Raw genomic sequence first — 13116 nt, 5'->3', positions numbered from 1 at the left:
CTACATGTGTGACTACTACAAACCATCATTTAGCATTCATTTACTGGGAACGATGTGTGAAGTGGGCTCTCCGTTCTTCCCATCCTCCCCCATAGGGAGGAGGAGAGAGGGAGGTACAGAGGACGAGGGAGGAACACAGAGAGAGAGGGAGGAATGGAGGAACACAGAGGGAGGAGAGAGAGGGGAAGAGGGAGAGCGGGAGGAACAGAGAGGGAGGAATGGAGGAACAGGGTGGGAGAGGGAGGAACAGGGTGGAAGAGGGAGTAACGGAGAGGGGGAGGGAGGAAGAGGGAGGGAGCACTTTCATTTGAACATGTGTGTGTTACTATGACGACTAAGCAAAGCTTACTGTCTCCCGGGGTCAGGTCGCCCAGGCGTGCGGGAAGCACGACACCCTGGGCCAGGACCTGGTGGCCATGTGCGTGAACGACGTCCTTGCCCAGGGGGCGGAGCCTTTGTTCTTCCTCGACTACTTCTCCTGCGGAAGCCTGGACGTTGGCGTGGCCTCGTCCATCATCGGGGGCGTGGCCGCCGCCTGTCGATTGGCCGGGTGTGCTCTGCTGGGTGAGCGGAGCAATTAGCGAGTGGCGTTCGTTACCTTTTTTAATTGGGTTTGGTTTCAAACGCCGGGCTAGAATTGGATGGCTCATGGGCTGAATGTGGATCATTGGATTGAAAATGTTGGAGTGGAACCGCAAAGTAGCAATAAACGGGTCATGTGTAACTGATAAAGTTACATTGTCTTTTCAAAAAAAAGAAATGGGAAATATGAATTCTCTGTGCGGGCGTTTTATGTATCCAATTGGCTGATATGTTTAATTTTCATTATTTAATAATAAACTCTCTCCTATTCTCTCTATCTCTGTCTCTCTCTCCCCCCCGTGTGTGTGTGTGTGTGTGTGTGTGTGTGTGTGTGTGTGTGTGTGTGTGTGTGTGTGTGTGTGTGTGTGTGTGTGTGTGTGTGTGTGTGTGTCCGTGTGTGTGTGTGTGTGTGTGTCCGTGTGTGTGTGTGTCCCTCCTCTCTCCAGGGGGTGAGACGGCAGAGATGCCGGGCACCTACGGCCCCGGCGAGTACGACTTGGCTGGGTTCTGCGTTGGCGCTGCTGAGCGGGCGTCGCTGCTGCCCCGCCTGGCCGACATCGCCGCCGGCGACGTCCTCCTGGGCGTGGCCTCCTCCGGCGTCCATAGCAACGGCTTCAGCCTGGTGCGCCGGGTGATGGGCCGTGCCGGGCTGGGCTACGGGGCATCAGCACCCTTCGGAGAGCCGGGACGCACCCTGGGTGAGGAGGAGGAACGCCAAGGGGACAGAGGAGAGGGTTGGAGGGAAAAGTTCAGTTTTTAAGACAAGGGGAGAGGGTTTGAGGGGAGAAGGTTTGAGGAGAGCAGTTCAGGGTTCTATTGAAGAATGTGCGTGTGTGTGCTGGGACCACTTTATCCAAGACGGCAACTCCGGTCAGAGAGTAGATACAGAGAGTATACACAGGGAACAATTTTGTTGTTTATATATCTTGAATAGACGAATGACATGAATAATCAAATGAATGAAGGAATGAATGAATAAATGTATGAATGGTTTTCTGTGAGACAGAATAAGAAAACCGACAAAAAATTATTACAAGATTTACATACTAAAATAACTGGCTTTAGCAACATCCCATAAATGCTATATAAACATAACTGGCATAATTTGCTTCCACATACACACGTTAACAGTAAACATTGATGACAGTTAACAGTGCAATATAACAGCCGACAACGGCGCGGCAGAGTGACGTACACATATGCAATGTCTTCACGAGGTGCAGGCTTATACACTAGCTGCCCGATTAGTGAGTGAATCAACAAACAAAATAGCAGGAACCAGCTGAAATACACAAAATCACTGCCACTCTGTGGAACAGAATTGCGGACTGCATCTAACATTTATCCTACATAAATATACGTTAATATACAACGTTCAGTATTAACTCACTCTTCACGAATTTATTCTCTGTCGTGGCGGGTTATGCAATCGCGGCGCAACAAGCTTTGACGTAGCCCCGTGCACCTAGTAAAACTCAAGGACCCTACGGCGCTACCTGGGCTGTCCCAAGTGCCTGAATAGAAATAAGAATATGTACATTATATATATATATATATATATATATATATATATATGCGATACGATATAACTAATAGGGAATTTACAACCGGTTCAGTGTTTGAGGGTTCAGTGTTTGAGGGTTCAGTGTTTGAAGGGAGTGTTTGACGGTCCAGTGTTTGAAGGGAGAGTGTTTGAGGGGAGTATTTCAGTATTTGAGACCTCATTATTTAAGAGGGGAGGAGAGGAGTTCAGTGTTTTAGGGAAGAGAGTCTTTAGAGGAGATTTTTGAGTGTAGAGAGGAGAGTATTTGAGATGATGGTATTTTAGACGAGATGGCTTGAGAGAGGAGTCGAGAGTATTTGAGAGTAACGTACTGATCCCACTACTTATCACATCTTAGCCGGGATTGGTTGGGGATCAAGCTCTCCTTGTCCGTTACTAGTGCATGTGATGCAAGACTTCTCAAAGCTGGAGAAGAATGCAAGCGAAAGGAATGGATGTTTCTTTAGGGTGGTTTAGTTCAAAATAAATCCCCTGTTTTTCTCGTAACAACTCTGCAATCTTTCCGTAAAACATATTTTTAAAGGAGTTGCTTCAGAAAAAGCGTGTCCTAAACGACTTTATTCATGAAAATACAACCATGCGTTCTTCTGTTTTATTTGTGTGTTTTCCAGGCGAGGTTTTGCTCACGCCCACAAAGATATACAGCCGCCTGCTCCTGCCCATCCTGCGCAGTGGTGCGGTGAAGGCCTACGCCCACATCACTGGGGGTGGGCTCTTGGAGAATATCCCCCGCGTTCTGCCCAATGAGCTGGCAGTTGATCTAGGCAAGAGCCCTACCTCTCGAATTTCGAATTTTTTTAATTTTCGTAATTTACGATTCTTATAAAGTAATACAAATTACGAATATTTCTGTGTGCTCACCAATCACTCTGATTGAATTTATTATTTGCAATCAATAATCATGTGTGTGTGTTTTCATATATGTTTCTAACTTGGTGTTTGCATTAGTTTTCTTGTTCTCGATCAATCACTCAGATCGATTGATTCTGTGTGTGTGTGTGTGTGTGCGCTCGCGTGTGTACTACAGACGCGTCCCGCTGGTCCATCCCCCCCGTGTTCTCCTGGCTCCAGGAGGCCGGTGACATCAGCGACGAGGAGATGGCCCGCACCTTCAACTGCGGCCTGGGCGCCGTGCTGGTGGTGGCAACCGCCGACGCCCAGGGGGTCCTGCTTCAGCTGCAAGCCCAGGAGGAGGCCTGGGTCGTGGGGTCGCTGGCCCACAAGCAGCCCGGTGAGAAGGAGACGCCGTTTCCTCTGTAGAACACAAACACATGAAGGCTTTTGGAGTATTTGTGAGGGGAGGAGAGAATTTGAGCGAAGCCAAACACTCAGAACCTTTTGATCTTTTTTGTATTCCTGTTACGGTTATAGATATATGTGGGCAGAAGGCGTTGTTGTCTGGGAGGGAGGGGAGGGTGTAAGACACTTTAATGTGCCTTAAGTGGAAGGCAGGGGGAGGGGTTATTGGGGTTATTGTTGTTATATATTTATTAATATTTCCTACTGTATTCTATTTATTTATTTAAAGAAAAAGCACTGAACAAGATCTGCACCTTAATTTCGTTGTGTAAATACTTTGTATTTAACCCAATGACAAATAAAGATTCTATTCTATTCTATTAAGAAACACTGCATGCTGCCGTCTAACTTGAACTCGTCACCTTGCATCAGCTGCTTAAGTCCTGCACTGATCATAATAATATAATAATAAATGAAATTTATATAGCGCTTAATATGGCACTTTAAGACGCTTTACATATTGCCCTATCAAAACTGTGTAAATAATGTAATGTAATAATGTATGTAATGTATCATGACGCCATCTTGTTTTTAGGGACGGAGCCTGTGGTAGTGCGTAACCTGAAGCAGAGCCTCCGCGCCGCAGGCCCCTCAGTTGACGTTGCGGCAGTCCAGGGCGAAGGTTGCCCTGACAACGGTGGAGGCAGTTGCCACGGCGACGCCGCCGGCGAACCGCGCAAAAGGACGAGGGTGGCCGTCCTTATCTCTGGCACGGGTGAGTTTTCTCCTAGGGACATGAGGCGCTGCGGCCTTCGCAACTTGTGACCTCAATGGTTTGGCTCCATTTTACTGACTGAGCTAAAAAAGGTTAGCTTCGTAGCTAACATTTTTCTAAAGGGGCGGTTACGCATTCAAAGAAGTTGAGGCAAGGTAGCAGCATCCTCGACGCAAAACCACCAAACCTTTTAAAGAGTTGCCCAATATGTTATGTTTATTTTTGTCACCGAATGATTATAGTGTTCATTATGGAATGAACACAGCTACACTTCCTGTTCCATATTTCATTGGCCCTTGAACAAAGATGGCCACACTATTTTGTCCAGGTACGAATCTGCAGGCGCTGATCGAGCAGGCCAAGCTGCCCTCCAGCTCGGCCGAGATCGTGCTGGTCATCTCCAACAGGCCCGGCGTGCTGGGGCTAAAGAGGGCGACGCTCGCCGGCATTCAAGCTAGGGTACAAACACACACGCGCGCTAACGCATATACACACCCTGTGAGCGATCTGCGATTTAACAGTTACACATCAATGTGCTACAAATCCAAAATGCGCTTCAAATCCAACATGCGCTACAAATCCAACATTAACAACCGTTACAACAATAAAATCTCAACCAGAGGTTTCTTGACAAGGCCAAAGAATACGATCAATGCACCGTGGAATAAAATAAACATTTCAGCTGACTAAGCAGATACAACCCATTTAATATTATAGATTAAAGTCACTTGACATATGTAATTTATGTTCTTAACTGGGGTATAAGTGGACTATACCATTCCCCTATTATCACCCAAAGGATAATTATAAATAATGTCAGTACGTTATTGATAGAAATGTTAACCGATTGCGACGCTGAGTGATTAGTAGAGAACATGTTACAAGTAGAGAACTTGTGGACAAGTGCGATGGATGAAAAACTGTTAAATTCAGCCATATTGTCCAGCTGCAGCTGAAGTTGCAGGATTTAAATACATGGTTAAAGGGGAAATTCACCGGTGGAAACATGAATATGTATTGACATTGGGTCCTATATGTAGTGGAATAATAAAATAAATTTCTAATTTGGTGCCGTCTTGACCGAGAAAAGGCAGAAAGTGACTTGTTGGCGCTTGTGGATTGAAGACAACAACTCCCACAATGCACCACGATGCACAGCTTCGCACGTCGCTTCCGCTGATCTAGAACTCCGCCTATCAGAGACATCGCGGTTCCATCTACCATGCTGATTCCGCAAGACAGCTTGAAAATCAATTCACACAACATTTCTAGTGAAGAGTATTAGTTGGTGAACTCATTACTCCTCGTTTGTATTTCTTTCGTAATGGTGAACTTTTGCATGGTGCCGGGATGTTCAAGCAGGACAAGGAAAGGACAAGCAGTAAGTTTTAATCTCCTACCTAGAGATTTGGAGCGTTCCAAACAGTGGCTACGGGCTTTCAATCATCCACATTTTGGAGAAGACACAGCCATGGAAGCCGTTAAACAAAAGAAGGTTTGCAGTCTCCATTTCAAGCCGGAAGACGTCAAATTCAATGTCCTGGGAAGGAAGTGAGCCGCAACTCCATCGATATTTACCTTTCCATATGACGACGAACCGCCTGGGATGTCTGCAACTAGCAGCGCTACACGCATTTGCCTGTAGCCAAGACTCACACTGATAATGATAACACACACTGATTCAGTCGTTCGCAGTAAAGCACCACATCTCATACGAGTTGTATATAAGTTTGCTGTTTACAAAGTGAATCTGCCTTCTTTCGCATGATTTTGTCGCATGTTGTCCTAAAGGTACGGCCACACTGAACGTGTTACGCGCGTTGTGCCGGCGACTCTAATACTCGACTCTTCAGCAGTGAATAAGCAAAGTTGGCAATGTAACAATAGATAGACTAGCTACGTTCTATATACGTTTGCTGTTATCGATATTTTGAAATGTCATGAAACCTGTTCCCTATGCCAAACTGTTGCAGAACTTCAAAAAGATAATGCCATTCTACCCGATTAAATGCTTTCCCAGCATCGAGCGAAATAACAACTTCGGGCGTTGAGGGTGAATGACCAGAGAAAATTACATTTCAAAGTGCTCGGACATTGAAAAACAGCTGACGCCCTTTGATGAAGCCATTCTGTTCCTCTGCTATAATGACAGGAAGTTTCTTTTCAAGGCGAGTTGCTAAGCTGTAAGCTAAAATCTTAACGTCAACATTAAGAAGTGAGAGAGGCCTGTACGAGGTGCAAGAGGTATGGTCTTTTCCTTTCTTCAACAGAAGAGATATTGACGCTTGGGTTAGAGTTGGGGGCAATGAACCACGTTCTAGGGACTTGGTAAAAACAGAGTTGAGGAGGAGCCAGCTTATTAATACATTTCTTAAAAACTCAACTGGGAATCCATCGGGACAGGTGTTTTATTGTTTTGCATGGCTTTGATAGTTGATTTAATTACTTCCAAATTCAAAGGTGCATCAAGCTCATTAGCAGTAGTGGGATCAACTTTGGGGATGTCAAGATTCTGGGTGAAAGAAGTCATTTCTGTCGTGTCTGATGATGATTCTGATTCATAAAGGGAGATATAGAACTCCCTAAAGATGTCATTTATAGAAGTGGGGTCATAGACAACTGCGCCAGTGGAATTAATGGAATTAATCGAGAAGTAGTTTGACGTTTCAATTGATGAGCCAGGAGCCTACTCGGCTTATCACCATGTTCATAATAAGTAGCACGAGAACGTACTAGAAGTCGCTCGGCGTCGCTTGTTGTAAGGAGGTCCAACTCTGCCTGCAGATCATATATCTCTCTTTCGCTAGACTCTGGGATGGGTTAATAGCATTTTGTCCATCAATATCCCGGATTTTAGTTAGGAGTTCATTTAGCCTGGCCTTACAGGTTTTATTGCGATGAGCTGAGTAACAAATAATTTGACCATGCGATTCCAATAATAATGAGTAAGAGACAGTCGTCTTTGTTAATAGCTATAAAGTCATCAATTGAGGACAATATAAAGGTGTTGAACGCAGCATCAGACAGTAGCAGAGTGTTAAACCTCCAGGGTGAGGATAAAAGAGGTTGGCCTGAAAGTTTTATATTGAGACTAAGAGGAGCCTGATCAGAAATAACAATTGAATGATACTTGGTCACTCCACTAGGAAAGGGAGGGTGGCAAATAATCTATTTGTAAAATGTGGGTTGTCAAAATATCTCCCATTCTTATCAGCTATGTGTTGTAAAATATACCCTTTTATTAACCAAAATAGCTAATAGTTTCTGGTGAAGGCAGTGTTCTCGCTCCCGCTCCCGGTAACACTGCCTCTTTTCGGTTACTTTTAGCAGCAGCGCTCACGCTCGGGCTAATTGATTCCGTTCCCTGGGATGTGCTTCCGGTGACGTCGGCTGTTGGGCTGCCCCGCAATGGCCCACCTATGTGTCACCTGCACGGCTCCCCTGGAGCTGGAGGACGGACATGATAGCTGCCCCCCTTGCCTCGGCCTCGAGCATTTGAGGGAGGGCCTCACTGCCAGTGCCTGCATGAATTGCAGCCCCCTGCCGTGGGCACTTAGGCTGGCTAGGCTAGCGGGGGTGGAGCAGTGGGCGATAGCCGACGACCCCTCTGTCCTAACGGGGCTCCCCCAACATATGCCCGGTCGCTCTCGGCTCCGGCACGGCGGAGCTGCGGCTAAGGGTGCCCCCCCCACAGAAAGAAGGCGAGGGACGTGCTGTCCTCCAAGGTGGACCAATTGGCGTCTGACATGGAGCAGATGAAGTCGCTCCTCCTGGTCCTTCAGCCTGGGACTGGTCGGGGACTGGCTGGACTGCAGCCTGACCCTCCCTTGGAGGATGTACCTCCGTTGGACGATGCCCTGTCTCTCGCGGCTTCGGCTAACATCTTTTATGAAGATAGCTTTAAAGACGACGCCTTTCACACGTTGGGGGAGGCCTCCTCGGCTCAGAGCTCTCTGCAGGGCGCGGTAGACACCTCTATGGCGGGCATTATGCGCGTGGCTCTGGCTCGTCTTGGGCTCGATGCCCCGCAGACTGACCCGGGTCAGGCCAGCGCCTTCTTCAGGTGCAACCCTGCCCCGCCCACATTCACTGTTCCTCCTTCGGAGGAATACGTGAAGGAGCTCCATGCTTGTTGGAGGGACTCTAGGGCCTTCTCCCACTCGACCACGGATGCCTGGACGCGGCACAGGTCGGGTTGGGCCGCATGCCGCCAGTTGAGCCGGCCATTGCTTCGCTCATCTTGGCTCCTGATGAGGCTCTGAGGCCGGATGCCAGGTGTCCCCGGCCGCAGTGCAGGGTCACGGACGACCTTCTGACTAAGGCCTACGATTCAGCATCACGCATGGGTCGCATTGGCAACTCCCTCTCCCACCTACTGCTGGGCCTTTCAACCGTCCTGCAGCAGGCTCAGGTCGAGCCTGCACTGCCGCGTCTGAGCGATGCCTCACTGCAGGCTTTTGCCCTTATGTCGAGGGAATTTGGGCGCACGATGTCCAGACTCACCGCCAAGTTTGGCTGGCTCAATCACCCCTGACGGAGACATGCAGGAAGGTCCTCAGTGCCAGTGGTACCAGGGGAGTTTTTTGGGGCATCTGCCCTGGAGGCACTGGAGAGGGCTGCCCGGGCAAGGCAGACCAGACGGGAGCTATCTGGGCTCCACAGGGGCATGTCCGCTCCTAGCAGGCCTAGGGGCCCCTTGTCCCCCAGCGGCGCCCTCAGCCTCAGTGGCCTACGGAGGTCTCAGCGGCCTGTTCAACAGCCTGTTCAACAGCCCGCGGAGGGGTTTCGGACCCCCAAGCGCCCCCCCCTGGCAGCCACGTGCCTCGCAGCCTAACCAACGCCCCCCCAGAGCCTCAGGAGGCCAAGGGGGCAGGCGTTAGGCCCATGGGGTCTGTGTTTTTCCCTGCAGCAGCTCAGTTACTGGGCTGCCTGTACTTCAGACCCTTGGTTTCTACCTTAACCCAAGTGTACGAATTGCAGTTCCGATGCCGGCCCCTAGCCTTCAGCCGGGTCAAGATGACTATCGTCAGCTTAGCTCTGAGTCAGGAGTTGTCCGCTCTCCTGGCCAAGGGCGCCTTCGAGCCAGTGGATCCTCGGCTGCACCCCAGAGGTTTCTACTCGTGGCAAAAAAATGTGGCGGATTCCGCCCTATTCTCGACCTGAGGGGACTAAACCAGTTCCTCAAGGTACTACCCTTCCACATGCTCACCACATCAGACACACTGCGGGTGGTTGCCAGGGGCGAGTGGTTCACCATCGTAGACCTGAAGGACGCTTACTTCCACGTCCCGATTGCGTCACACCATCAGTGCTTCCTGAGGTTTGCCTTTCGCGGCCAGCACTTCCAGTTCAGGGTACTTCCCTTCGGCCTCTTCCTCTCTCCAAGGGTATTCACCAGGGTTGTGGCGGCAGCTCTCGCACCCCTGCAAAAGCAGGGCATGAAGGTCCTGCCGTATTTGGACGACTGGCTGGTCTGCGCACCGTCCCAGTCTCAGGTGGCCGGGGATACGACTCGGCTGCTTCAGCACGTGGCCCGGCTGGGCCTGACGGTGAATCTGCTGAAGAGTCTCTTGGACCCATCCCAGCAGGTCACATACCTGGGGATGGTTCTGGACTCAGACGCCATGAGGGCCTCTCTGTCACCGCGGCGGGTGAACGACATCCTCCTCCGCCTCCCCCTCTTCGAATGTGGCAGGATGGTGCCGTTCATCCTGTTTCTCCAGCTCCTGGGCAAACTTACAGCTGCCTCAACTGTGGTGCCTCTCGGCTTGCTGTCCCTGCGGCCACTGCAGATGTGGCTAAACAGCCTCCATCTGGACCCAAAGTGGCACAGCCACAGGAAGGTCAGGGTGTCGCAGCGATGCCTCCTCTCTCTGTCCCCATGGAGAAGGAGGCCATATCTGTCGGCCGATGTGCCCATGGGCGCCATCCCGTCCCGTCGGGAGTTGGTCACAACCGACGCTTGCCTCTCGCGATGGGGAGCGGTGTGGCAGGGCAGGACTGCCCAGGGGCAGTGGCCGGCCCAGAGCAACGCACACATCAACGTGCTAGAGCTCCGTGCGGTGCAGCTAGCACTCATCCACTTTCTGCCTCAGCTAGAAGGCAAGCACGTGTTGGTCCGATCGGACAGCTAGTCCACTGTTGCCCAGATCAACCATCAAGGGGGCACTCGGTCCGCACGGCTTCTCCGGGTATCTCGGAGCCTGCTGACCTGGGCATATCCCCGCCTGGCCAGCGTGGCCACTACAGGGCCCGACCCACAGCTCAGGAACACCATCCTGAATGCCAGAGCGCAAACCAAAACCAATCGACTAGGGCACAGTACGAGAACAGGTGGAAACTGTTCTCCGACTGGTGTAACGGGAAGGCAGTAGACCCAGTACGCTGCCCCTGTGGCCACCGTTCTGGAGTTCCTGCAGTCCCTCCTTGATAGTGGTCGCTCCCACTCCACCCTGAGGGTCGATGTGGCGGCTATTTCGTCCCAGCACGAAAGGGTCGACGGAGCCACGGTTGGGTGCCACAGGTTGTGTTTTCGCGAGAAGATTCTAGGAACAGATCCTCTAACGCCACCGGAAGTTATAGCTTCCCGGTGTCACGTGGGGGTCACAGGTGACTATTTTGGTATTAGGTACTTGAAATGCGCATGCGCGAGGTGGATATATCCAGTGCTTTAAGCACCGCCTCTGCCGGTCATCCAGGATTCATAGAACCGTAGTTACATCTGTACCTTTCTGCTAGTGGCATGTGATTTATACCGTTAGGGAGAACATATTGGCACACAAATCCATGTAAGCTATTGTTAACTACTCCAATCAGATCCAGTTAAAAATAGAAACATAAAAACATAAATTACAGCTACAAAAGCCACCAAATGTATGAAATTGTCCATGAGTAGAGTTGAACAAATGTCAGTCGTCCAATGTAAACAAAAATATTAGGTGACAACTGCAGGCATAAAATAGGTTATAAGAAAAGAGTCAACAACTCACCAAGACTTTTGTAGAGTGAACTGGATAACGAGGATCGCAGCAATTCACAGCATGCTATGCGATTTTATTTATTCAGTGTTTTAATACATGTCTTAGCCTCCTCTGGGGAAGTGAGTCGCGCTGTACACTACCATAGGTGATGCGAAGCCGTGCAGGAAAGAGGATACCAACCTGACTTCATCGATGTCTCATAGCAGGTGGCCGACCTCGGTGAAAGCGACGCAAGCCCGGGCCGTCTTTGGAGTGTAGTCCGGGAACACGGCGATGGACATGTTGCGCAGGTTAATCCATTGTATCTCTCTCGCCTTTCTGAGAATCTTGTTGCAGTCGGTGTAGTAGTGAAGACTTGCCACAATGGCGCGGGGACGGCCACCTGGTGCGGGCTTAGACATCAGAGTACAGTGAGATCTATCGACTAACGGCTCTTTCCAGAGCGAGAAGACATCCATCAGCAGCTTGGAAACATTAGCTGCGAATGCTGAATTGGGGTCATCCTCCGGGACTCCGATAATTCGGATATTCTGGCGCTACGATCTCGATTCCAAGTCATCGCATTTGTTTTCCATTTTAGCCGCCTCCTGTGTCAATTGCTCCACTTTGGCTTGGAGGGCCAGGATGTCGTCAGTGCAGGTAGAGAGGGACAGCTCCACCTCAGCTACAGTGCCCCTCAAGCTAGCAATATCCTGGCGGACAGACTGGAGGAGGGCTCCGTTTTGAAGGCTAGGAGTTCGGTCTTAATTGAACCGAGGGTCTCAGCCAAGGCTTCCCGGAGCTCCAATTTGAACATTGCCGAGACATCCACGCGGAGAGCCGACAGAACCTCAGTTCTGAGCGTAGCCACATCCATAATTTCCCGCGGTGGATTCAGCGGAGGCGGAGATTCAGGAGAGGGCGAGGATTGAGTCTGTGCAACGGGCCGCAGGTGAGGCTGAATGCCGTTTCCTTTATTCGCCTTGGGGGGCATGATAACAGCAGGAAAGCAAACCAAATGTGGTAAATAAAAGTTCAATAAAACTGATGGGGGAGAAAAAAGTGCCTAAAATTTCGAAATTAAATAAACTCTGCAGGAGCTGAAAGTAATGTGACCTACATGCTGCTTCGCCAAGCCGGAAGTCGATAATGGTTCTAATTGACATTTCTCTGGGCCAATCGGAATCTCAGCACTTGCTTCAGAATCTTGAAGCACACAGCGCCAACTGAGCTCGCCTTTGGATGAGACGCCTGGCTACCGCGCGAGTCTGATGGAAACTCTTAACGTCAATTTGAAGTAAGGGTGTAGGCCTACTGTATAAACGGTATAGAAAGTACACCAGTGTGAATTTGCGCTACGGTATGGATTTTGACGTTACCATGTGACCGGTAGACAGTGTTGTGTGTAACGCGTAACAAAGTAAGTAACGCGTGAATACACTAACCTAACTACTGTTTCATGTAAAAAGTAAAGTTACGCACAACTACTGAAAATATGGTAACGAAACATAGTTCCTTTTTCAATTCGGCGCCACGTTACTTTTTCCCAGGGACAGATTTGACAGCGATACTGCCTTCTCAGGCAGTATGCTATTGCGCAAGCACGCAGGCGCGCAGCAAGCACTCCTGCGTGCTTGCGCAATAGTCCCTTCACAAGCTCTCATTCCACACCGTACGAGACAGACGCTGGTAACGTGAAGCTGTCTCTGCAATCAGACATTGCTTCCGCAGGCGTTACATGCCCGCACACCCTTCAGCCAAATTGAGGTGCCAAAACTATACGGCAAGGTACGCAAGCAAATGGAGAAATAAATCCATACTATTAAACATTTGTGTTTTTCAAAGATGGAAGTAACTTGAGAAAAGATTGTAATTTTTTTTATGCCGTTTTTCTGCCTTTCCAGTATTTTACCTCTTCAGAGGCATTTATATCTAAATTAGAAGATAAAATTAACATACAGTGATATAATAACGTTACCGTCTATGCCTCAAATCAT

At 49.5% G+C, this 13116-nt stretch overlaps 1 protein-coding gene across 6 annotated transcripts in view; it reads left to right on the top strand.

Annotated features, from left to right (window-relative positions):
• Positions 1-13116, top strand: part of gart (phosphoribosylglycinamide formyltransferase) — a 63821-nt gene that overhangs the window by 37589 nt on the left and 13116 nt on the right. For all 6 annotated transcript variants that reach the window (XM_060051214.1, XM_060051216.1, XM_060051217.1 and 3 more), the window contains 6 exons: positions 366-564; positions 1029-1280; positions 2758-2910; positions 3174-3377; positions 3981-4160; positions 4489-4619. In XM_060051214.1, coding sequence (XP_059907197.1) covers positions 366-564; positions 1029-1280; positions 2758-2910; positions 3174-3377; positions 3981-4160; positions 4489-4619 — 1119 coding nt within the window. The remainder of the gene's footprint in view (positions 1-365; positions 565-1028; positions 1281-2757; positions 2911-3173; positions 3378-3980; positions 4161-4488; positions 4620-13116) is intronic.

This window comes from Gadus macrocephalus, chromosome 5, assembly GCF_031168955.1.
Source record: "Gadus macrocephalus chromosome 5, ASM3116895v1".
In the NCBI taxonomy this organism is placed as follows: Eukaryota; Metazoa; Chordata; class Actinopteri; order Gadiformes; family Gadidae; genus Gadus; species Gadus macrocephalus.
The sequence above is the reverse complement of the archived record's forward strand: the minus strand, read 5'-3'. Positions and strand labels throughout refer to the sequence as shown.